At 38.3% G+C, this 27,292-nt stretch overlaps 1 protein-coding gene and 1 pseudogene across 2 annotated transcripts in view; one reads left to right on the forward strand and one right to left on the reverse strand.

The window, feature by feature from the left end:
- Positions 1-6,811: 6,811 nt before the first annotated feature.
- RYK (receptor like tyrosine kinase) overlaps positions 6,812-27,292 on the reverse strand; it is a 91,040-nt gene continuing 70,559 nt past the window's right edge. For both annotated transcript variants that reach the window (XM_050779622.1, XM_050779621.1), the window contains exons 11-15: positions 25,582-25,714; positions 23,908-24,017; positions 23,586-23,745; positions 8,928-9,064; positions 6,812-7,949 (exon numbers count right to left, since the gene is read on the reverse strand). In XM_050779622.1, coding sequence (XP_050635579.1) covers positions 7,838-7,949; positions 8,928-9,064; positions 23,586-23,745; positions 23,908-24,017; positions 25,582-25,714 — 652 coding nt within the window. In that variant the 3' untranslated portion in view covers positions 6,812-7,837. The remainder of the gene's footprint in view (positions 7,950-8,927; positions 9,065-23,585; positions 23,746-23,907; positions 24,018-25,581; positions 25,715-27,292) is intronic.
- On the forward strand, positions 13,400-19,048 carry LOC126947666 (high mobility group protein B3-like; annotated as a pseudogene).

The following is a 27,292-nucleotide window of genomic DNA, read 5'->3' on the forward strand; positions in this document are numbered from 1 at the left end:
CCTTCCCAGAAGAGGTGAGAAAGACCCTAAGGGAATACTTACCACAAGACAAGTCTGCTCAGCTGGCCAAGAACGCTGGTCAGGTCAAATAAAGCTGCCCCTCTCCCTTAAGCAAGTTATCTGTAGGCCGTTCTGGGGACTGAGAGCAAAGGCCAGAGGGACACTGCCTAGAGATCCCAACACAAAACTTAAACACAGATTTATCAAGCACTGCACTTTCTGATAAAGAGATTATGGGTAAGTCAAACCCATTCTGGCTTGAACCACATTGGCCTAGAGGAATTTTCTCAGGATATTAATTTTAGTGTTTTTCTAGAATGAGGGCCCACAACCAATTCGTCATAGAGTCTCCAGGACGGTATCCTGCTCTCTAAATTAGGCAGACAATGTCTAAACTGTTCTTCAGATGCCTATTAAGTAATGCTGTGACCAAACAGTATCAATTCAAAAGTCAAAAAACCTAGTATGAATGCAAATATTGTCTAAAGACATATGAAATACAGTATAATAAATCTATGTAATAGATAATTAAATAAATATGTTTTAAGCTCTTTAATAAGACTTTCAATGGAGACACACAGCCAATCCCTGGCTTACCTCCAAAGGCCCTAAATAGTCACATCATGAAGCTAGCAAAAAGGTACCTGGTGGTAGATACTGTATGCCAAATATTGAAGAAAACATAAATAACTTTGCAAGCTCAAAGCTATAAGGTGGTAGCAGCATTATGAACAGGTGGAAAACAGTGGGCCAGAGGCCAAAGTAACAGCATTCACAATGGAATACAGCAGTAGAGTTTTCTGGACAAAGACTTAGAAGGTAAAAGTAAGGTAGTAATTCCTATCAGGCTTTCGTCTCAAATAATGGCAGGACTCACCAACTTAAAACACCAAGCTGAGTGGACACTCCCTACAGTCACTAAGACTCTTTACTGTCACTGTACTTTCTCTGACAGAACTTTTGAAGCATTAAATATATTGCTGAATAAAGCCAGATACCAGCACATTTCTGCAAAGGGGCAGACACTGCTAGCTGTTCACCAAGAGCCATTGCCCCTTCCTTACCAACAGAAGCCCAATTTTGTTCACAACGAGAACATGGCCAACTCAAAACTCAATTTCCTCCAATGTGCATCAACTGTTGAATTATTTATATCCATACAATGGAATATTTGTCAGTAAAAAAAAGAATGAAGTACCGATACAAGATACAACATGAAGGAATCTTGAAAATCCTATGTTAAATGAAATAAGCCGGCCGGGCGCGGTGGCTCAAGCCTTGTAATCCCAGCACTTTGGGAGGCCGAGACGGGCGGATCACGAGGTCAGGAGATCGAGACCATCCTGGCTAACACGGTGAAACCCCGTCTCTACTAAAAATAAAAGAAAATTAGCCGGGCGAGGTGGTGGGCGCCTGTAGTCCCAGCTACTCGGGAGGCTGAGGCAGGAGAATGGCGTGAACCCGGGGGGGCGGAGCTTGCAGTGAGCCGAGATCGCGCCACTGCACTCCAGCCTGGGGCATAGAGCAAGACTCCGTCTCAAAAAAAAAAAAAAAAAAAAAAAAAAGCCAAACAAAAAAGACCACGTTGTGTGATTCCATTTATATGAATGGTCCAGAACAGGCAAATATATACAGACAAAAAGTAGATTCGTGGTTGCCTAGGGCTGAGGGTGAGAGTGGAACTGGGAGTGACTGCTAACGGGCATGGGGTTTCTTTTTAGGGTAATAAAAATCAATTAGATTGTGGTAATGATTATACAACTCTGTGACTACACTAAAAATCACTGAGAATTATACACTTTAAATGGGTGATACTAGAATTATATCTCAATAAAGCTGTTTTCAAAAAAGAACAAAATCTAATTTCCTGGCATACCTACTACATGGAGTGCTCACGTGTGTTCAGGATATTAAGTTGTTGGTGGACGCATACTACAGGAAGTTAGTAGTTTCCTCACAAAAAGGACTCAGCTAACTAACTTATGCCTCTTGTTTTTTGCCCTTGCTCATCTTCCTATCTGGAGCAAGCTCTAGGCCCCTGGGGTCCCTAAGAGCCACAGCATCCTACAGATGGCAGAGCAGCAAAACAGGAGGAGACTGGCAATGGATGACACCCTGGGATCACTGCATTAGCCTTGGTTTCTCTCTCTCTGGAGCTGTTATGGGAGAAAAATAGACCTGCATTTGGTTAAGTGATTATGGTTGAATTTTTCCATTATTTGCAGCTAAATGCTATCCCTAATGATACAAACCTAGCTAATAGCAGCCTATGCTTATTCTCAGAACCAAGAAGGCAAAAAGCAAAAAAAAAGACTCAGAAAGATGTAAAAAAGTTTATCGCAAATGTAAACTTAAGGCATCATAGAGTTAACCTCTTTAAGGGTAAACAGTTATTTTCAAACTATTTTTTTCCCCAGTTGTAATATATCCCCAGAGGAGTGCTCAGCCTTCTAAAGACAAATCATTAAAATATGCTTTAGTGTTGAAAGACTGAGAAACCAAGTATGAACAAAACGATGTATTTGTTCAAAGAGAATAACGTTGAACATCATCAATCCCTCTTTTTTTTTAAGTTTTTACCAGTATAACAAGAACATCTGGTCTTTGAAAAGTTAGGAGACATCTCCCATTTAAACCCTATAGACCTAGTTAGCCTTAATTTCTTAAAGAACAGTGCTGTCAGGGAGAAAGCAGAGGCTCACCCATACGGTTCACTTATATATAAAATGTATGTTGTCAATATACTTATGCAGGATGTTTGTGTGTCCCAGAGAATTAAGTCCAATATTATCTTGAAATATTATAGGCAAAAATGAAGGTAGAAAAAAATTATTAATTTAACAAGCAAGTATTTACATTTTTATTTTCTAGACCCCTAAATTAAATCATCTCTTTTCTACTGTATGAGTTGGGGATGAGGCGCATGGAAGAATAACACCTGGAAAACAATCTTCCACTAAAATCAATGAATTACTTGACTTGGAATAATTATTGTCAAACTCCAAAAAAAGTTGACCTGTGGGAGTATGAAACAGAATTTACATCAGGCTTATTATTCCGGTGGCCAAAGAAAAAGCAGGTAGAATGAAGTAAAAAGGTGGTAGCTGGGGGCAGTGGGAGTGGACTTAAGCCAGTTTGGGGATAGGATACAGATGGTCTTTCCTACCAACCTGTCTCTTTCTATTTCAAACTTTATCAGTTTATGTTGCATCAAACTTGAACTCTTCAAATATGAGACAATGCTTTTAAGAAATTAGAAGACTTCCTTTCGTTTTAAGCCTCTCTAATTGCTCTCCTGTGCAAAATATAGGTATCTTCACTCGTTCATTCATTAAATATTCACCCCTACCATGTACTGAGCACACCACTAAAGCAATGGAGATTCAGATCTGAGTAAAACACAAGTTCCTATCCTCAAGGAACTCACAGCCAAGTGGTGAAAAATAAACCTCCATCTTACCTTTGTTAAAGTTCAAACCCAGGGAAAAAGGCTGCAAAGGAAACATGAAGCCGGGTGGAGAGCAGTAAGGTGTGACAGGCACCTTCTTGGTCCCTGGGCCCCGGCAGCGGGGGTGTGGGGGGTGTAGGGGGTGCGGGGAGCACGTCATTCTCGGAGAAGGGGAAGGAGCATGCAGAGCGGCGGGATGCACTCAGGCCCGAAGTGGGGAGCAGGAGAAATGGCAGAGCTGAGTGGATACTCCGCCTAGGTCTGAAGTCTACTCTGAAGGCTCCAAGCAGGGACAGCAGCTCAGTTTTAGAAAGTGTTACCTGGGCAGTTGCTGGCTAGAGGGGCTCAAGGCCAAGGCCAGGGAAGCAGCTATGGGGCAATCTGGACGAGGAAACATGACAGCTGCAAGCACAATGAGGGTGCTAGTCTGAAGTCCCAGGAAAGCCCCTCAACAGAGGCAGGCTGTTGGGTAATGGGACAGTGAGAGTTTTGTGTACCACCTCCCTTACCTTACCTCCCTCACATTTCTCCCCCAGTAAACACACAACCCTTACACAACAAAAGGGCTCGAGACCAGAGTGAAAGTCTTTCATGCTTGTGGACCAAATGGCAAGGAAGAGCAGTGGCCCATACCCCAGAGGATTTTTCTCCCTCTACTGGATCATTCCCATGAGCCCGTGAAACATTTTCTGGCACTGTACCTTCATCTGGAAAACACTCCTGTCCCTTTTCTCCCAAAACCCCCCTTTCATCTCCTCTAGTTATTGCTCCATTTCCCTTCACAGCAGGGCTGACTATAGTAGGCCTTTACATACCCACCTGTGTATACACTCGACTTGCTCCAGTCCCCATGCTCCTGCCAGTTAACTCCATATTGCCAAATCTGATGGAGGCGTCTCCATTTTGAAACACGACCTTACTTGGGCTCCTGCAACACCTCATTTTCACTTTTTTGTCGTTGTTTTTATCAATCACAGTGGCTTCTCAGTCTTTGTTATCTCTTCTTCCTTCACTAGATGGAACTGAAGGTTACAGTGCTCAAGACTCAGTCCTAGGATCTCCTCTCCATCTATACACTCTCTCCCTAGCAACTCCATCCAGTACCATGGCTTTAAAAATAGTCTATATGCTATACGCCTACATTCATATGTTCAATGAGACCTTCCCTGAGCTGCAGACTCTCAATCTGTCAATCAAAAATCTCCATACAGATGATCAACTGGCATCTCAAACGCAGTCTACACCAAATTATGGATTTATCTGGCCAATGCAAAATGCAGTTTCTCCTAGACTTTTCCCCATCTCAGTATATAGCTTGGCCATAAAACCAGATGCTCAAGCCCCAAACCAATTAGTCATTCCTGACCTCCCTGTTTCCTTCTTCAACCCACCGTCAACATCCAATGGATCCAGGTCCTGGTGTATCTTCAAAACGTATCTCCAGTCTGCCCCTTCTCTCTGTATGTCCTCACTGCTCAAAGGGTCCAAACCTCTATCTTTACTTTCCTGAACCACCCAATGGCTTCTTAAAGGGTCTCGTTACTTCTTCCTTTGAATTCTCACAATCCAGTCTTCACAGAGGAGCTGGCACAACCTTTTCAGAATGACAAATCAGATCATATTGCTACTTATTTGAAAAATCCTCAAATGAATTCCCATTGTATTCAGCAAAAAATATAAATGTATACCACAGTTTACAAAGACCTGTTTCTTTGTACCACTCCCCGCACTAACTACATTCTAGCCACGCTAGCTACCTTTCTCTTTTTCTAACAGCAGCAGCTAGAGAATGAATGGGAAGGGCTGAGATTGGAGGCCAGCTTGCTTCTGCTTTAAGGCTTCTGCAATTATGTGCCTTCTGCCTCTGTGTTCTCATGGCTGGCTGCTTCTTGCCATTCAGATCACAATTCAAATGCCACCTGCTTAGAGAAGCTTGGCTAATTATGACATCTAAAGTTACACTCTCTAATATCACTCTATTATTTCCATCATAGCATTTACCAAAATCTTATTTATGTTCATTACCTGCTTTTCCTAACTAGAATGCAAAATCTAGAAAGGGAAGAACCTCATCTATCTTGTTCCCTGCATTATCCCGACAGTCAGGATACAGTGGGCACTCAATAAATACACACTGAATGAGCAACCAACCTAATCCTCCTTCTATCAAAAAAAAAAAAAAAAAAAAAAAAAAATTCTTACAACAGGAGGATTACAAGAAAGAACAGAACAGAATGCACTTCTAGGTCACCAGAGCCAGCTTATAATACCACAACAGTGCTTTGTCAATTTGCTTCTTTTCCATAAAAATTATATTTTCTGCAAAATCAGTAAAATGTAAAACTTCAGTAACATTCACAATCTACAACAAAATTACTGGAAGAAGATGAGTCAGGGAAATCTTATAACTGCTCTTCCCTTCCCATGTCAAAGACTCCAAGTAGCTCAAGAAAAATCTACAATAAAAATACATACATAAAATAAAAGTGCTCACAAACACAAAAAGATAAGGTTACAAGCACCACAGCATCCACCAAACTGAGGACATTTCTTACTATCTGTTAATTGGGGATAGAAGTCAAGTGTCAGTACTTATTTTTTTAAAATAGATCATGTACATGTTAATAAACTGTGATTTTTAAACAATGCACTCACTTGAACACAAAATAAGACTGCCCTGAATACTGGAAGGGACGCTCGAGCTGAACCACTCCATGTGGAAAATACACAGTAAGTGCTATAAATGTTGACTGAATGCCTTCTAAGAATGCAGGTTATGAATGAAAATATAATTTACAAATGGTTCAAAGGGACTTTTTAAAAAACAGTCCTCCAGGGACTGGCTTCATATGAGTATTTATAAAACCAAAGAACTGTTAACAAATGTACACAGAAAATCATGCCCTGAGCTTACTTGTGGAAAACCAGGCACTGTGTGAGCTATCTTTCCAGGTGCGTTGCTGATTCATAAAGCTTGTTTAAAAACAGCGAAAGCCTCCAACTGCTGCACATTCTCCCTCATATATCTGTGAAGATGGGAGCAGTGGCAGTACCTGCAGGCCTAGCTACTTAGGAGGCCCATTCAACTCTGCTTTAGGCCAACTAAAACTGAGCATAAATACATACATACCCCTTACTTGCTGGTTTTGGAGAAATGTTTCAGTGTTTTAATACTTCCTTATAACATTAATTCCAACTTTTCACTAGAACCTGGAGACTGAGCCAGCTGTAACTGTGTTAGGGCTTTGGAACTTGACTGAAACATCATGAAATAAAACACACATGTCCAGCTGTTGAATGTTCAAAGACTGACCAGACGCAATAACCAATCATTCATTATGAAAAATAATTTCAATACTGTCATAATATAAAACAAATCCTTTAATTTTTCAAGTGTTTAAAAAAACAATTTTATACTTAAGCCAGCCTTGAAGATAAGCACAAAATTTACCAGTTTACATTTTTTTTTTTTTTTAAAAAAAGAATGACAACAACTCAGGCACCCACTCTGTGCATAGCACTATTCTAGGTGCAATAAAAGGGAATCTTAACCTTAGAAATATGAGTTCACTTTCTGGAATGGTATTATCTCCTTTTCCAGAGAGTAAAAATAAATAAAATCACCATTGTTTACTACAGATCTGCCCCAAACCACTTCTGGTTCACAGAAAGGCTAATTTCTGCCAAATTAAAGATGTAATGAACTCAGTTCCTGCTTTCCCAAAAAATACGAAAGCAGAATTCCTTTTCACTGAAAAAAATAGTTTTCCATGCAAGGGCAGTTTGCTTCTAGTAAGTATTAAAAAAAATTGCTTTTTTCCTCTAGCTTTTCTTTAAATTTTCTTCCTCTAATACTGCCTTTTCTTGTACAAGGCAAACCAGGTATCTTTTAATGCTGTTTTTCCTTTCCTAAGAAAAGCATTGCATTTTGAAGATAAACCATTTCCCAGAGTAGTGACAAAAAATAACGTTAAAAAAACTTTAAAGGTGAGTCACTTACATCACCTTGATGAAGTAAAAAAATAAAAAGCAGTTGGCACTAAGATAGCTAATTCCAAATATCTGTGTCTAAACAATTTTAAAAACTGTTTATTTATTTTGTAAGAATGTACCCCTAGTCCAAAGTAACTATGTTTTAAAAAATTTTGGCCAAAAAATTTACAAAAACCCTTTCAGTTCAACCTAATAAAAGTGATTATCTAGAAAATATGCCACATTATTAAGTCTGTCTTAAAAAGTTCAGATTCTAAAGCATTCCTAAGGCACGGCGTTCTGGAAGACGAATGTGCTTCTGTTGGCGTTGTGTTAGATAGGAAGCATCCATGACAGGCTTCAAGAGAGCCGCGACAGGCACCTTCCTCCTGATGCTGCGGGACTGGGAGAGAAGAGTCAGACGTAGGCCCCCAGGGCTGCGTGAAACTCTGTTAGGCACTGTACCAGCTGCTGAAACTTGGGCCTCTCCTCTGGATCTAAGGCCCAGCAACAGGCCATCACAGCAAATCTGCAGAGTGACAAAAATGAAAATTTGGACTAGTAAGGATACAGTATTCCTAAACTTTTGGTCAGTTTGATGCCAGTTATGCTGCCTGTCTAAAGGTGGGTATCGAGAGGATGATATATTAAAAACGGATTCATTTTACTATCTGTTGGCAGCTCTAGAAAGAAGCTAAAAGAAATTATTTGGATTACATGTGTGAATTTCAATTCTTCATGACAGCATATCAAAATATTTCAGCAAATACAGAGAGTTCATATACAAACCTAAAATACAGTCAAAAAAGAACAACCTGTGTTTTCCTGTAGTTAAATTAAGAAAAAGAACTTGGAGGAAGAGAAAGTTTTATCTAAGTTGTATGAACCCTGGATCTAGAGTAAAATCAGTACAAAAGCTGCCACTTTGTCATGGTGCAGAAACTTCAGGGAGTTCTGGAACTGAGAACATACTCATCTGTACAATCAATCACCCTGAAGAGCCTCCTGTTTATCCCATCCTCATTACATGGCAAGATAAGCTACGTGATAGAAGCAGGAAACAGAAAGCAACTATTTTGCTTACTAGTCCAGATCATCTTCCCTGTATCAGCTGATACTAACTGGCAAGGCAAAATGACAATGAGAAAGGTTTTATAACTACTATGTCCTTTATAATTACTTTATAACTACAAAAGTCAGGTACTCACTCTGTATAGAATAACTGACATAGTATTCAATTTTCTTAGTACACCCTCTCAGACTAATTTATAGTGCTTAGATTATGCACTATAAAATAAAATGCAAGGCATTCTAATATCAAATGCATGAAAGAGTGAATGAATCTCCCTGACTTTGTGGTTCTTTATAAGAGTCTAATTTAAATCCAAAGAGTCATTATTCTTAAAAGGGAAGGCTCTATGTGAATATGGAAACCTGCTCTTTTTCCTTTATTCCAATATAGTAAATGGAATAAAACTCATGCCTTCAAGCTCAAAAAAAAACTCACAATTCATCAGGACAGTTGATTGGCTGGGCTATTCGGTAACCATCTTTCAGGTATGCGGCCATCTCGAAGGGGTCAATGTCCACGTAGGGCGTCTGGCCCAGAGTCATGAGTTCCCACAGCGTCACTCCAAAGGCCCACTAGGAAAGGAGCAGGAGCACAATGAGGGGACATTTAAAACAACGGTCAGGGGGCCAGTGCCCACAGCCAGCTATAGTACAAAAGAGAGCAGCTCAACTCATGCTTCGGAAAAGTGAAATGTTATTTACAAAAAGAAGTCTATCATACACAGTTAGTTTCCCTTGCTAAGATAAAAAAGAGTGCATCCAATATTAATATTATAAATTCTAAGTAATTAGATCCATTGGAAGTAATAGTTTACTGCTGATTACAAGTTATGTATTATGAATTATGTCTAAGATTCTTCTAATATGAGAATTTGTAACTGTAAATACTATAGCTAGTCTGCATGATTGAGAAGTGGAAAATGAACGGAATTTTAGTCTAATTAAAGGGAAGAGCATCCTAAGTGAAATATGCAAATGAGGGAAATATAAGAAGGCATGGATTTTTACTATAAAGTTTTAAATTAAAGGATTAAAATAACTTCCAACCTTGCTTGAGTAAGCAATCAGATTTATTTAAATTTAACATGTAAACTACAGAAAGGAACAGGAACAGTAAACAGTGCCAACAGTGTCCACTCATGGTCTGTTTGGAGCTCCCCATTTTGGCCACTTCCTGGCTGTACTCAGCTCCTGGAGAGCGTGCAGGGGGCAGGGGACAGGCAACATGTCTACACAGAGCTGCTGCCACGTGGCTGGGAAGGACTCAGATCTGGTACATCCACTGATCTGCCGCCAAGTGTGAACCCTGAGGTCAGAACAACTGAACTTGGATAAGGAGGGGGATACCTGTGTACTGTAGTATCAGGTTTATGAGTACCTACAAGTTCGAGGCATTTTGCATTCTTCAATACATTTAATTTCCTCAACAAACCTGTGAGAATCATTGGTAGCTCAATTTTACAGGCGAGAAAACTGAGGCTCAGAGAAATAGCTTGCCCCAAAATACGTATTTTAATGAGTAAAAGAGAAAAACGTGAAAAAAAGAAAAGGAAAAAAGAAAAATACCAAACACGAGTCAAATACAAGTCTATTTATAAAATCTAAGCATGATGCATTAAATTTTAGGTTATTATTTTTCAATAGTAACAAAATCCCAAAATACTTTGTAAAATACACAGATTTTTAAAAAAGCCTTATAATAGTGAACAACAGCTGCATTTTCCCCCCAGAATCTATGCAAACAAGAAAACAATGAAATGACATATTTTAAAATATTTTAGGGCCAGGCACGGTGGCTCACACCTGTAATCCCAGCACTTTGGGAGGATCACCTGAGGTCAGGAGTTCGAGACCAGCCATGACCACCATGGAGAAACCCCATCTCTACTAAAAATACAAAATTATCTGGGCGTGGTGGCACATGCCTGTAATCCCCGCTACTCAGGAGGCTGAGGCAGAAGAATTGCTTAAACCCAGAAGGCGGAGGTTGTGGTGAGCCGAGATTGCACCACTGCGCTCCTGCCTGGGCAACAAAGTGAGACTCTGTCTCAAAGAAAGAAAAAGAAAAAATTTAAAACTGTCATAGAAAGTTCTATATAGAACCAAAATATACTTCAACAATGAAGATAAAATACAGTTTTTCAGACAAATAAAAGCAGAGAGACTATGTTTCCAGCAGACCTGTAAGATGTATGAAAGCAGTTCTTCATGTGGAAAGAAAATATACCACATGGAAATCTGAGTCAATGCAAAGAATATAGAGTGCTGAAAATATATTAATAACAACTGAACATATTCTCTTATGTTAAAATTTCCTTGAGAGACTATTTAAAGGAAAAACAGCCAACAATATATTGTGGGGTTAATAATATACAGAGAAGTAAAAGGTATGCCCACAAACAGTTTGAAGACTGGAAGGGGATGAATGGAAACACTCTATTAAACATGAAATGATATAATATTTTTGGAAAATAGAAGGTTTACATTGTAAAGCCTAGAGTAGGTTTTTTAACCTCAGCACTACTGATATCGTTGGCTGGAGGATTCTTTGCTGTGAGTAGCTGTCCTGTGCGTTGTAGGATGTGTAGCATTCTCCCTGGGCTTAGCCATTAGATGACAGTAGCACATCCTCCAAGCTGTGACAACCCAAAATGCCTCCAGACATAGCCAAACGTCCCTTGGCACAGACAAATGCCCTTAACCAGAGCAAAATTGTCCCAGTTAAGAACCACTGTGTTAGACTGAACAACAACAAAAAATTGTAAATATCAGAAATAAAGGAGGGAACACCATCCTTTAGGACATCAAAAAATACTATGAACAATCCAATTTTATGCCAATAAATTCAGTAACTTAAATGAAATAAACGAATTTCTTAAAATACAAATTACCAAAACACACAGGAATAAACAGAACATCTATATAGCCCTACATCTATTAAAGATACTGAATTCACAATTCAAAACTTTTCCACAAAGAAAACTCAACATTGTTTGGTGAATTCTATCAAACTTGAAAGAAAATACAAATCTGTATTAGTTTCCTAGGGCTACCATAATAACATACCACAAACGAGTAGCTTAAACAACAGAAATTTATTGTCCCACTGCTCTGATAGCTGTAAGTCCAAATCCATGTGTCAGCGGGGCTGTGCTTCCCTGGAAACCTGGAGGGGGAATCTTCCCTTGCCTATTCCCAGCTTCCTGTGGTTGCCGGCAGCCCCTGGTGTGCCTTGGTTTGCAGCTGCAGCCCTGCAGTCCCTGCCTCTATCTTCACATGACATTTTCTCCTCGTGTGTGTGTCTCTTGTCTTAGGGGGGATTAGAGCTCATCCTAATTTGAGTATGACCTCATCTTAATGTTACATCTGCAATGACCCCATTTCCAAATAAGGTCACGTTCTGAGGTACTAGGGATTAGGGCTGCAACCGATTTTTTTTTTTTTTTGGCGGAGAGGCAGGACACAATTCAACCCATTCATTACACACCCAATCCTACATAAACTTTCAGAACACAGAGGAAGGAGTATATCTCAATCACTTTGACGGCAGCATTACCCTAAATTGTGTATAGTTTCAAAATCTCCACAGAGTCTTGGAGGCTACTAAAATTTCCCTTACACCTACTGGGACATTCTATTCTGCTTAAAAATGGAAAAATGATTTCGAATTAATAAAAGTTAAAGGACGGTGCCTGCTCACATCTAGTTATTTGCCTATCTTTAAAACCTTACTCTATATGAAACTTTTTTCTGAGAAGTAACAAGATCTATATGAAATCTTAATACTGACAGTCATTAGTAAATGCAGTGCTTTGTTTTTAAAATCGTATCCAATTTCCATAGAGAAGGTAGTTCCCTGCACAGATGGAACAGAGCCCGAAGAAATGAAACTGGTCGGAAGGGTGCTCCCATCCCTTCCTTCTGAGATGAAATGATCCATTCAAACTAGATTTTGGAAGAAGAAACGATGGGAATTGGTGACAAGTGCATCTTGACCCTTCGTACACAGGGAATAACCCCATCCACTGACATTATAACACCTTCTGACTATAAGGTACTTTGATAGTAATGTTCGTGGTATTTGAGATCTGGAGTTGAATGTAAGTATCACAGCAGCAATATATATAAGCTTTTAAAAATTACTCCCTTCCCACTGTTTTGTTCACATTATTACTGCCTAACATTTACCTAACGTTTTCATATTACAACTACAACACTAAAAGACGCCATCGAAAAGAACAGTTAAGCCAAAGGGAACAATGCCATTTCGTTTCCTTAAAAACTAACAAAAGTGATTAATTACATGTTGGCAAACCAACCCTTAAAAAAATAATCAAGACAAAATGGCACAGAGATGATTTGTGGAAAACTTGCTCTAAAGTCTTCTGATAACTGAACCATTTAAAATTTAGACAGACTTATTCTATAATTTCCTTCTGTTTGACGTCGGTGGAAAGGGGGCAATAAGAAGGTCATGCTGTTCTTTCCAGAGTTTTATGAAAGGCCGTGGCTAAAGAACATTTAGAGAATTACAGTGTTATTCTATTCATCTTATTCCTCTCCCCAGAACATGTGTTATTTTATAGCTTCCATATATAAGATGTAAAATGGTTTTTCCACTAAAACATATATGAATATGACTTGTCAAAAACTATATAAGTAAAATTCCTTTTTTCTTTTAGTGCAGCATTAACTAAAGATGGGGCTACTGAGTTAAGACATTTCCAGTCATTACTTCAGGAACTTACAATGCAAGGCTCACTTCAGTGAACTATAAACTGAAAAGAAAATAATTCCATTCAATTGTAAATTATCTTATCTGACCACAGTGGAAGTATCATCAGGTGTTCCATGGCTAGGCCTTTCTGTTCATATTAGAAACCTTGTATCTCTTTCTCATATGAAGACATGGCTGCAGATTACCGAAGTACAATTAAATAAATCTGGGTTAAGTGTTTTATTAGAAGGAGAAGAATTATCTGGGGTGCTTGCTAAAAAGTACAGTTCCCCAGTCCTATCTCAATAATTCTGAAGCCTGGATCACATTATTTAATTATTTATTTGTATTTTTAGCAGAAATCGGGTTTCACCATGTTGGCCAGGCTGGTCTCAAACTCCAGGTTTCAAGTGATCCACCCGCTGTGGCCTCCCAAAGTGCTGGAACTATAGGCATGAGCCACCATGACAGGCCTGGATCACATCACTTTAAACAAAAGTCCTTGGCAGGTCTTAAGAATGGGCAAATTTAGCAAGTAGTCTTAGATATGTTAGCAGCAGTGATCAGACAGCGACGACAGTTTTCATTTATTTTTATTGTAGTACAGCTGACACACAAGAAACTGCACATAAAGTATTCAACTGGGTAAGTTCTGACACACATAAACACTCCTGAAACCACTGCCACAACCAAGGTAAGGAGCATAGCTATCACCTCCGAAAGATTCTGTTTTGATCCTTTCCCTTCATCCCTCCCTACCACCAGCACTACCATCCCCAAGTACCCACTAATCTGCTTTCTGTCACTATATAGTTGGCATTTTCTAGAATTATATAAATAGAATTATTCAAGCTGTATACTGTTTTCCTAGCTTCTTTTACTCAGAAAAATCGTTCTGAGATTCATCCATGATGCAGCATGTACCAACAGTTCATTCCTTTTTATTTAGTAGTATAGCTCATTATAGGAATACTGCAGTTTACCAATTTGCCTGTTGATAAGCATTTGAATTATGTTCAGACTTAGCTATTAAAAATAAGGCTGCTATGAACATCTGTGTACAGTGTTGGTAAGAACACGTTTTCATCTCTCTAAGAGCAAAATGACTGAATATGGTACATATATATCAATTTTAAGAAATTGCTAAACTGTTTTCCAAAGTGACTATCCCATTTTACATTCCTGCCAGCAGTGTAAAAGAGCTCTTGTTCTTTCATATCCTTGTCAATATTTGGTATGGTCAGACTTTTCAATTTTAGCCAAACCAACAGTATCTCACTGTGGTTTAATTTTGCATTTCCCTAATGAATGACTAATAATGTTGATAATATCTTTCAAACTTGGAGAGACTATCTTAATATTGAGTTTTCTGACCAAGGCAAAAACAGTGTACCTCTCCTATTGTGTATGTATTCTTTAATTTCTCTCAGCAATGTATTGTGCAGCTCCTTCACATTTTTTGTCAGATTTATTCCTGAAAACTTCACATTTTTGATGTTCTTATAAACTTTCTTAAAACTTTAATTTCTTATTTTTCATTAAGTGTTTAAAAATACAATTTATTTTCGTACATTGATCTTGCAATCTTTCTAAACTCACTTATTAGTTTTAGTAGCGTTTTTGTATATCATACTGAATGTTCTACATAAATGATCATACTATTCTGCAAATAGTTACTTTTTTCTATCCACTCTTTTCTTCCCTTAGTGCACTGGCTATAACCTCAAGGACAGTGCTGAGTAACAGAAATGATAATAGTGGGCAACCTTGTCTTGTTCCTGATATTAAATAAAAAGAATTCAGCCTTTCACCACTAAATATGTTAGCTATAGGTTTTTCTGTAGATGCCCTTTACCAGGTCTAGAGCAGATGTCCAGAGGGACATGCCTCCTCTTAGATGCCTCTTCAGGTCTGGTGTGTCCCAAGTGCCAAAAAAGGATCTCAGTGCCTCTGGGGTGGGACCCTGGCAAAGAGCCACTGAGGTGCCTTCCCACCTAGCTGAGAGATGATGTTCCCACCCCAAGAGGCCTGAAAAGCAGAGTACTAAGCCAAAGAGAATTATTCTTGAGTCCTAAGGTTTAATATTGTTTGTTCGGTTAGGTTTTCAACTTATTTTAGATGCATTCATCCTTTCTTCTTTCCTATTTCTTCCCTTTGGAATGAGTATGTCTACCCACTACTTGTCCCACCACTGTATTTTTGGAGCACATAACTTGTTTGCTTTTATAGTTCAGAGCTAGAGAAGAATTTGCCTCAGCATAAACTGTACCTTGAGGTTCATCCATACCGGATTTAGATGATATTTAAATGACACTTTGGACTTAAGATGTTAGAGCTGATGCTAGAATAAGTTAAGACTTTTAGGGCTGTTGGGATGGAATGAATGTATTTTGCATGTAAGAATGACATACATTTTGGAAGGCCAGTGGCAGAATGTGGTGGACTGAATGTCTGTGTCCCTGCCACCATTCATATGCTGAAACCTTAACCCCCAAGTAACGGTATTAGGAGTTGGGGCCTTTGGGAGATGGTCAGGTCATGAGAGTGCAACCCTCATAAATGGGATTGGTACTCTTATAAATAAGAGACCACCAGAGAGCTCCCTCACTGTTTATGCCACATGAGGACCCAAAGAGAGGATAGACATTTACGAACCAGGAAAGAGGCTCTCAACAGACACTGACCCTGCTGGCACCTTAATTTTGGACTTTCCTAGACTCTAGAATTATGAGAATTCAGTGTTTGTTATTTAAGTTATCCAGTCTACGGCAGTCTACGGCAGTTTGGTATAGTGGCCCCAATACACTAAGACACCAACTCAACTTCAAACATCAGCGATCTTTAAGCAGAGTGTTACACATGATTGAAAAGTGACTACTTCTGCTATGAACCTGCCCTACGATCTGTGATTAGGAAAGACAGAGGAGCCAACACTGGATGCTAACCAGGCCATTACACGCATTATTTATGGCACTTTTTGCCATTGCATCATGGCACTTTTAACCAGCCACTTATTTATGCGTCAGATGCACAGACATTACTCCATCAGAACACTGGGGCTATCTGAAGGGAATATTAAACAGAATAAGAACAAGTCTCTTTAAAGGAATGTAAAGAGTTGTTTACAAGATTTTATCGGTAAATTATCCTGAGGGAGAGCCAACGACAGAAAACATACCTAGGTCAACTATTTGATCACAGGACAGCAAGTGCTCACCTCTGAAAATACAGCAACTCTTCCTAAAGTAAATCCATTTATTCCTCATTCTAAGGAAATATTAGGATGAATAAAACAATACCATTAAATAAAACTAAACAATATCTTAACGTTAATATTAAATTTAAAATTTTTATTTCTTCAAGTCTGAAATATCTTGCACCTCTAGATTTTTCCTGTCTTTAATATTTATTCCTCTTAATGTGAACTTAATACTTAAATAATTGTTCCAAGATTATTGTATATAAAATCAGCAACTATAAAGGAAACAAATATTAGGCATCTATGCCTTACTCTAAAATTAATAATTAATAAAGTTTTCTATACTTTAAAAAACAATAAGCATCCTCCATAACTCTAGCTTTCTCTTTGATACCACAGTAGTTCAGCAGACTACTCTTCATGGGTATATTATAAATGTCAGACTCTCCCGCTCAGGTCTGCTCAGGATACAACAAGCACTGGGCTTCCTCCACAGCACTGGGCAAATAGGAAGTTAAAGAGTCATACGTAGCAATGTGCTGCAGATGCAGTCTCTGGATAACTTCAGATTTCCCTTTATTTTCTAGGTAATCATTAACATTCACAAAATAAATAATGTAAAGGCACAAGCAACACATTTTGATGTGTCCTATCCCCTAAAAACTGTTCAAATACCTTTAAAAGGATCTCTTCATTGCCATAAACCATGCTGACAATATTTGGCATGGAAGTTATTTCCTTGACTTGTTTTTCTTAAGAACATGCTTCTTAAACACAATGTAATACTATAACGACAAGAAAACCAATAAGAAAAAAATTCATAACTGCGGACTCCCGATTACATTTAGTAATCTCCTAATAGAAAGTAGTTCTTAAGAGCAGAATTACGTTAGCTACTATAGTTAGCTAAATAATTCAAAGAACATGTAAATCAAGAGCTCTATTTTCAAAAAAAGGAAAAGAAAGTCACATAAAAAAATTTATGGAGGTATCCACATCTGATGAAAACACAATAAAAACAATATCCAGAAATTCTTAAGAATGCCTACAATGATATCATATCTTAGAATAATATTAGACATTTATAACTAGTCAAATCTTGATGTGCATAGTTCTTAAGCTCAATAGTTAAAAGTTGATGTTAACATAAGAATCTGGACATACTGAAATACTGAATCCTTTCAGTAGAAATTCTGAAAATACAACCTAGAGATGCAATGTATTATTTTTATGATGGAAAACATTAATGTATTTCTAAATAAATTATGTAGAATTTTTAATTATAAAGAAATGCAAAAATATTAAGGATGTCTTAAAGGACAGAGAAAATGTTCCCTCCAAGGCAGCAGTATCATTTGTTGGGTGCTACATTTACATCTAAAAATATGTATTTCACATGTGTATAGACTCTGGTGGAAGTGTCCAAAAATAGAATATTAAATGTAACTTTTAAGCCCCCAACTTCACCCATAAAGAAAAAGTGGTAACAGAACATAATGACTGTATGTATTTCCAACCCAAATGTTAAAAAGCAATCTTCAACATGTGCACTTTAAAATATTTTAAGAATTAAAAAAAATTCAATCCCAAAAAACTAAAAGGCAGGATTTTTACATGAACAGTCACACCATAGTCATGGAAAACAGAAGGGTGTTCCTAGTCCTTTCAATTCCAATTATCTAAAGCAAAGGCAATACACACATATGTGTGTGTAGGATTGTATATACACACACATATATATATGGAAACAAATTTATAATAATCTAAAAAAGAAAAATGTGAGCATTTTCTAGGAGTTAATCACGTTAAATGCAAATCAAAGGATATTTTAACATCACATGCTAAGTATAGCTCAGAAAATTTGGGTCACACAGCTATTTCAAGTAAGTTTATGCCAAAACACACTGAAAGTAGTTATGATGTTAAAGTAATTCTCCTGTTGAGGTGCCTCTTGCAGAGGCAGCTAGCGTGAGGCTGGGGAATCGCTAAGCTACGTGTCATGCCCTGTGCTGCCCAGACTCGTGAACAATTGAGTCAGGGTGGCTAAAATCTACTCCAGAAAACCAAAAGGCAAGATGTTTGCTTATGCCTTCTTTGTGCAGGCATGCAGAGAACCTAAGAAGAAAAACCCAGATATCCCTGTCAATTTTGCAAAATTGACCAAAAAGTGCACTGAGAAGTGGAAGACAGTGTCTGGGAAAGAGAAGTCTAAATCTGATGAAATGGCAAAAGCGGATTAAATATGCTATGATTCAGAAATGAAGGATTATGGACCATCTAAGGGAGGCAAAACAAAAAAATAAAAAACAAAAAGGACCTCAATGTCCCCAAAAGGTCACTGTCCAGATTCTTCCTGTTCTGTACAGAATTCCGCCCCAAGAATTCAGACCCTGGCATCTCTATTGGAGATGTGGCAAAAAAGCTAGGTGAGAGGTAGAGTAATTTAAGTGACACTGAAAAGCAGCTTTGCATCACAAAGGCAACAAAGCTGAAGGAGAAGTATGAGAAGGATGTTGCTAACTGCAAGTCTAAAGGAAAGTTTGATGGCACAAAGGGTCCTGCTAAAGTTGTCTGGACAAAGGTGGAAGAGAAAGGCAAAGATGACGAGGAGGAAGAGGCAGAGGAGGAGGATAATGAATAAAAAACTTTATCTGTAATAACTAACTAACTAAATAACTAAAGTAACTCTCTTGTGAAGCTGATCACCATTAAGTTAATGGTGATATTTTAAAATAAAGCTGCCACATGAACAAGCAACTATTTGGTATAATTGCATTCTGATGATGGCAGATTCTTACATAAAATATGTGAACTCCTGCAAAATGTCATAACCATAAAAATAACTATTTCTGATATAATTTGAAATGTTCTGCTTAACCAAACCATGCCATGTATCTTCAACATGAACTTTGCCAGTAAATATCCAGCTGAAGAGACTCAACACTCTAGGAGCATCTTGCTTGGAGATTTATTATTAGCTATACCCTCATTTGTTGAAAGTATATTATCTAACTTAATTTTCACTCTGTAGGTCCTGCAAAATATTTGATCATAAATATTACCAAAAAAACTCCTATCATCACTTAATTATACGATGGTATACCTACACATATATACATTAAATTAAGTAATACAGGCTGGGTGCAGTGGCTCACAACTGTAATCTCAGTGCTTTGAGAGGTCAAGGCAGGAGGATCGCTTGAGCCTAGGGGTACAAGATCTGCCTAGGCAACACAGCAAGCCTCCATCTCCACAAAAAATAAAAGAATTAGCCAGGTGTGGTGGCACACACTGGTAGTCCTAGCTACTCAGGAGGCTGAGGCAGGAAGATCACTTGAGCCCAGGAGTACAAGGCTACACTGAGCTATGACTGCACCACTGCTCTCTCACCTGGGCAACAGAGTGAGACCCTGTATCTAAGGAAAAAAAAAGTAATATATATTTTGGGGGCCTCCACTGTGCAAGCAAATAGCACTATTCATCATCTTGCATACCCCTTTGAAATACAAGCTATCAATGCTCCTTTTTCTAAGAGAATAATAAAAAAATTTCCAACCTCTTCAAATTACACGAAATACTTAGAGATTATCATCTAAGAATTATCTTCCATTTTCTGCCCATCGAACTAGTTTTGGTTCACCACCACAACTGCCATCTCATTTCAGCAGTGGCAACTATACTATATTTCAATAAATAACAAAAATTTTAAATCAACCACTGGAAATAAAAAAATTAACATCCCAAAGAGACAAGTGAATCCACCTTTTAAATCAACTATGGAATAAAATTTTCAATGTAAACACTAAGAAAAGTTTCTTTTACTTTTCTACATTTAAAAATGTTTAGATGTGAGCTTTCACTAAAGGAGTAAATTTGAGAACCACACTGCTCTAATTCAACTGACATTATGTTTTAAAATTACATTCTACAACCAAAGCCAAACCGATTCCTCCTGCCTGCCCCCCTTCCCACTCCATGAAAATAGCTTTGCTTAATGTAGAGCTGGTAAACAGTTCCAGATACAATTCAAAATTTCTGAATAAAGATTTGGCAACTCTAAAACCAAAAACCTTATCAAAGGGTAGAACTAGTCCTTCCTGTCATTTAGTACAGCAGCTGTGCATTGGTCCAGAATCAAACTCAGCTTTCCTTTCATATGTCATTTGAAAAAAATCAAAATCAAAACCAAAAATGTAACCCTTCTCTCCCTAAAAAAAAGCCCAGGTTCTCATTAGATAGCCATTAAAAGTATCTAAGCTGCTCTGCATATTTCTACTGCTTTACTTGGTATGTTTAACTTCTAGACATTCATGCTAGAGAGACATTTTTTCTTTATCATCAAAGCTCTGGAAAAACAGACCAGGATTAGTACCCCACTGCTCTACAAGCTGAACCCTGGGATTCAGTGTCCAAGAGTCTGGTTTTATTTTCCTCATCCTGGCCCACCATGCTCCTTGCCTCTCTGGCTAGGAGAGGCTGTGGACAACATGAAACAGGTTGTCATTCAGTGTTAGCTTCTGAGACTGCTCTGTAAAGCAGATCACATCCCTTCTCATAATCATTCATATTTACTTTGTTCATCTCACAAGTGTCAGATAAACTGTTTGAGAATGGTTTATCTTGAGTTAAAACAAAGTATTTTGAAGATACATACAATTAAAGACCTTGTTAACAAAATTAGCTGGGCATGGTGGTGCACGCCTACAGTCCCAGTTACTCAGGAGGCTGAGGCAGGGGAATCGCTTGAACCGAGGAGGTGGAGGTTGCAGTGAGCCGCAATCGCGCCACTGCACTCCAGTCTGGTGACAGAGCGAGACTCCGTCTCAAAAAAAAAAAAAAAAAAAAAAAAAAAAAGTTTAAAATTTGTGTAAGTAAATTGCATTTACATTAAGTGAACACATTTTATCAAAATACTTCGTATGTAAATGGAGCAATATATCTGTATTAGTCCCTTCTCACACTGCTATGAAGAAATACCCAAGACTGGGTAATTTATAAAGGAAAGAGGTTTAATTGACTTATTTCTGCATTGCTGGGGAGGCCTCAGGAAATTTACAATCGTGACGGAAGGAAAAGGAGAAGCAGGTACCTTCCTCACAGGGTGGCAGGATGGAGTGAGTGCAAGCAGGGGAAATGTCTGATGCTTATAAAACCATCAGATCTCGTGAGACTCTAACAGCATGGGGGAACCCGCCCCCGCCATGATCCAATGATCTCCACCCTTGGTCCCACCCTTGATATGTGGGGATTATGGGAATTACAATTCAAGATGAGATTTTGGGTGGGGACATAGCCAAAACATATCAATATCAAATAAAACATAGTTTCCAGAAAGGAGAAAAAAAATTTACTTAGTAGTTAGAGTTAATGAAAGGATTTTTCCCCTTTCTCAAATTATTCTTATTTTAAGGATTTTTAATCAGAAAATCTGGGTCTGGGTCACAGCTCCTCTCCATAAGTCGTTCAGTAAAGAAATCTTAGATCATTTCAATTATTGACTCCAGTGAACTGAATGGTAGCCCCAAAGATATGTCCATGTCCTAATCCCCAAAACTTGTAATTACCTTATATGACAAAATGTGATTAAGGACCTTGAGAGGAAAAGTTTATTCTGGATTATGTAGGTGGGTTCTAAATCATATGCAGAGAGAGTCTGAAAGACATATGTGAAGGAGAAGATGGTATGAACTTGGAACAGAGAGATGGAACCACAAGCCAAAGAATGCCAACAGCCACCAGGAGCTGAAAGAAAGGACTGCTTCTCCACTAGAGGCTCTGGAGGGAGCCCAGCCCTGACTACACCTTGATTTCAGACATTTGGCCTCAGAAGTGAACCATGAGAGACTATACTTCTATTATTTAAAGCCAACAAGGTTGTAGTAATTTGTTACAGCAGCCACAGAAAACTCATACACCGAGGAAATGAGTATATACCAATTAATATAATTAGCATACAGTAATACACGATTTAAAGATTAATCCTTAAAACATACAGACTTTGAAGCAAAAGAGTATCCCTAAATTATAAAATATAAAGACACAAAATACAATGATACAGTAAGCCTAATTCTTACAGTTGAAGCTTAGAAGCAAATTATTCTACAGGACTTTACATGTAACACAAACTGATTATCACTGAGTGAACATAGGTGGGACCCTATAAGCAGAAGTTTTACCTAATCCCTAAATATTCTGCAACAATAATAAAGTCTAACAGGCAAGAGATAGGAAAATAAATTATGCTTAGTCTTCCAAATAAGACTAAGAAATCAAGTGACAGAAATATTAAATGGCTCTAAAATATCCACAAGTGAACGTGGCTTCTGAAACTATGCATCACTAAGTACAAAGGACCCAACTATGGTCTGGCTAAGTGGGCAAAACCACCCAGAAACTTGACAAAAGGACGACGATGACGTGGGGAATTACAAATTTTACGGGCCATAACACTTAGAAGAAGTCATCTGAAAAAAAGAAAACACCTTTATGATCTGGAAACGATTTGGTCTGTCTCTTAAATAAGAAAAAAAAAAAAAAATGAAATTACTGTAACCTCTCTGAGTCTCAAAATCCTCACCTTTAAAACTGGGATACCACAGCCTCCCTCCTAGTGTTAATAGTGCTCCTGTTGCCGGGCATGGTGGCTCACATCTGTAATCCCAGCACTTTGGGAGGCGGAGGTAGGTGGATCAACTGAAGTCAGGAGTTCAAGACCAGCCTGGCCAACATGGTGAAACCCTGTCTCTACTAAAAATACAAAATCAGCCAGGCATGGTGGCACATGCCTGTAATCCCAGCTACTTGGGAGGCTGAGGCCGGAGAATCGCTTGAACCTGGGAGGCAGAGGATGCAGTGTGCTGGGATGGCGCCACTGCACTCCAGCCTGGGCAAGAAGAGTAGAACTCCGTCTTAAAAAAAAAAAAAAAAAATTGGTGCTTCTGTCAGAGCAGTACTGTGAGGATGAAATGAGATTACACACAGTGCTGGCCTATGGTCTGGGTCACAGCTCCTCTCCATAAACTGGCTGATTGGCAGCTAATTACACTTGCTTTCTGGATAAAAATTTCCAGGAACAGCTAGCAGATTTTTTAAAAACCCAAAAGACAAAAACAGTAAAACATTTAGAAACAGAAAGCTATTTCTCTATTCTTTTGCTATCTGGGGGTCTCAGCACTTACCACATCACTAGCGCTAGAGAACTCGTTATTAACCAGACTTTCAAGAGCCATCCAACGAACTGGCCTGTTTTCATTGTCCCCCAGACAGTGATAGTCCATGGGGAACAAGTCTCTGGAGAGGGCATTGTCTGTGATCTTAACTTGAAGTGTGTCATCAATGCTGAAAAGTAAAGACATGAACATCAAATGCAATCAAGATTATTAAAAAGTAGGGATTACCACCACCCTTAAATACAACACAAGTCCCACTGTGACTTGCAGAGAACCCCAAATCCAGGAAGCACTCTATATCAAGTGACAGCGTAAAGCTCATGGCACCTACACACAGTTCCTAGCAGCCAGGTCTTTGTGGATGACTTCCCTTCTGGCCAGGTAGCTCATTCCACAGGCAATCTGAATAGCCATGTGTACCAGGTCTTGTTGAGAAATTGCCTGTGGTAACAAAAAATGACATGGTTTGCAAATAGCACACAAATATGATGGCACTTTCTTACTTTATTTCATTCCACAATCCTACACCATCCAAATATACTGCTTTAAACCTACACACTGAATTTTTAAAAGCTATTTCTTGACCAAGAATATGTTCCCATATATCCCTGTACTTATATCAACTATAGTCCTTATTATTCTATAATCTACCATTTACTCTCTGTCTCCTTTCATCTGTTAGATGTGTCTCCCCAATATCCAGCACACAGAGCAGCTGCTCAATACATCTGCTCAGTGAATGCTGAGTTCTCAAGGTAATATTTCAAATGTTTATAATTCAGTAATCTTTTTTTCTCCCAAAACAGTAGTTTTTATTAGGAGATTCTCTCCTCAGGATTATTTTCAAATTAACAGAAGTCTAAGCCTGGTGCAGTGGCTCATGCCTATAATCCCAGCACTTTGGGAGGCTGAGGTGGGAGGATTACTTGAGCCCAGGAGTTTGAGACCAACCTGGACAACATACTGAGGCCCTGTCTCTACACAATTTTTTTTTTTTTTTTAAATTAGCCAGGTATGGTGGCATGTTCCTGTGGTCCCAGCTACTCAGGAGGCTGAGGTGGGAGGATTGCTTAAATATGGGAGGTTGAGGCTGCAGTGAACTGTGATCACACCACTGCCCTCCACCCTTAGTGACTGAGATCCTGTCTAACGAAACAAAAAACAAAAAAACCCAAAGTACAAGCCCCTAGCTTTTTCTGCTGACGTGCTCCTCTAGGTGGATGACAGTACTTGGGGTGGAGGAATAAAATCCTTCCCCAGGTAATGCAGATTAGCCACAGGCTCTAACCACTTGTTGAGAATCCCAGCTTTAGTCTTGTCAATTTATAAAGCATATCATACATATTAAGCCAAATACTCAATGCAGCCTTTGAACCCATTTTCTCCTGGCAACTATAATAACTATACTACTATAAATCCTAAAGCAACTTAATTGGACTACAAGATATAGCAGACAGCAAAAAACCCACTAGGCTTTACTACCACTACCATCAAAATATGCATGGTATCTGACCTTTGCTTCACAGTTATAAACACAAGCAGGGAAGAGAAACACTCTTAGATGACTGCCAACTTACAGCCAAGCATATTTACAATACATCCAATTACCTCCCACAATCTAGACCTCCGGTCATCACCAGGCTTTGGTATATATAGTATGAACCAAATGGCTCTAGAAAGTCTGTTTCCATTCCTAAGAGGAAGATCTAGGACAAGTACCCTCAGTTATCAGGAAAACACCTGAGATGGCATTACAAAGGGTGTGAGTTGATTATGAATAAGTACACAAGGAAAACTTCAGCATCAGCACAGTGTAAGCCTCAAGGCGGGAACATAAGCCAACATTTTCCTTTAAACCAACAGGTTATAAATATCTTGTGGTTCATTTGAGGTTCTTTTTTGCAGGCCTTTAAACAGTTTATATTCAAGAACGTTAATATCTACTTTCAAAGACATTATCAGAAACTTCTGGTAAATAATTGGTATTTGGGCAAATTTTTCTCACCTGTGGATTATTGGCCTCTACTAACTTGCACTGCCGTAAAAACAATTTAAGATTCCCCCAATTCATGTAAGGCAATATCACCATGGGCTTTTCTCCTTCTTCTATACACACATGAGTAATAGGAAGAAGATTTCTATAAAATAATAAAAAATTGGGAGAAAGACAAAGGAATCCAAAATGTTAGGGGCTTACTTCTAATAAAAATAATCTAAAACAAAACAAAATCCCCAAAATACTTAAAAACATGATTACCATTAAAAATGTAAAACTATAAGTGCTCTGTATTTTAAACCAGACTTAAGTGTTCCCCATATATGTGCACATATCGCCATATATGCACATTCTTGGTAGGGCGAAGTCATAAACTCAAAGTTGCTTCCCGTGGGCTGGATTCTCTGAAGGCACACTCTAACCACACCGTATCTTTACTCCAAAGGGCAATTCATCAGAGACATCTAAAAACTGACTTGCCCAAGAGTGTATTATGATAATAAAATCCCATTTACTCCATATCACACATGAAAAAGAAAAAAAAAAAAAGGCCCAATCCAGACTGTGGTCAAGAATATGATCATCAAAAAGGTCTCTAAAAGGCTGAAACTGCCACAAAAGCCAAAAAGTCCTTAGCTGGTCACACTGGATTTAGAATCAGATTTTTGAATCCTAGATTTACCAGTTACTATCTGAGTGACCATCTGTCTCTTGGCTTTGGTTTCCATTCTTGTAACACAGGGACCCCACCAACCATAAAAGGTTGCTGTGATGTGCAAAATAAAACCAAGCATGTAGTGGACAATCCTGTTCCTATTTTAATTTCTATGGCACACATACGTACATTTCATCCTATTGTCTAATAATACCTCCTCCACTGACATCTGGAAATAACTGCTAATTTTTCCCAAGGTTATATAACTTTTTACATAATTATATCATTTTCCCCACTAAGCTAAAAATTGCTAGAAGACAAAAACTAAGGTAAACTCAATTTTTACACCCAACACTTTGTATTCTATGCTATATAAAACAAACATTTAATAACAAATAACAGTAACAAATAGCCTTAAAACATTCCTACTCCTTAACTTAGCAAATTCTGCTTCTAAGGATGTTTAATAAGGAAATCATCAAACATAAAACTAGTTAATGAACAAGGACAGTTAATGTGATATTAGTAAAAAGTAGCAAACAGCTTGAATGTTCAAAAGTAATGAAAGAATAACAGGATAATATGTCACAATTGGTCACGATATGAGAATATGAGTAAAAGCTTATCTTATAAGAAAGATACAAAATTCACATTTGCAAGATAATTATAAAAATGGAAAAAAATAATAATAAAGGTCTGCATAGAAATATGCAAAGAGTTGAGTTGCTTTAAGTTGTGAGACTATAAATAATTTCAGCCTTGTTTTCTGCATTTCCTAAAAATTATCTTAATTGAGCATGTATCACTTTTTAAACCCCAGTTATAAAACCGTGGCACAATCACCAATGCACAAGTGGCAAAGCTGTGTGCTCCCCTCATATTTGCAGAAGTTGCTAACATGGAAAGCACTGACCCTGAGGAGGTGGGAAAATGAGGACTTAGAGATCAGTAAACCTGTAACAGGCAATCTCTCTATAACCACTTGAGTGGCAGCGATTAGGAGTTCCAGTTTATATGCAAGGAAATCCACGCTGGGAGAGAAAGTTTAGGTAACCTCCCAAGGAC

Source organism: Macaca thibetana, chromosome 2 (assembly GCF_024542745.1).
Source record: "Macaca thibetana thibetana isolate TM-01 chromosome 2, ASM2454274v1, whole genome shotgun sequence".
NCBI classification, from domain to species: domain Eukaryota; kingdom Metazoa; phylum Chordata; class Mammalia; order Primates; family Cercopithecidae; genus Macaca; species Macaca thibetana.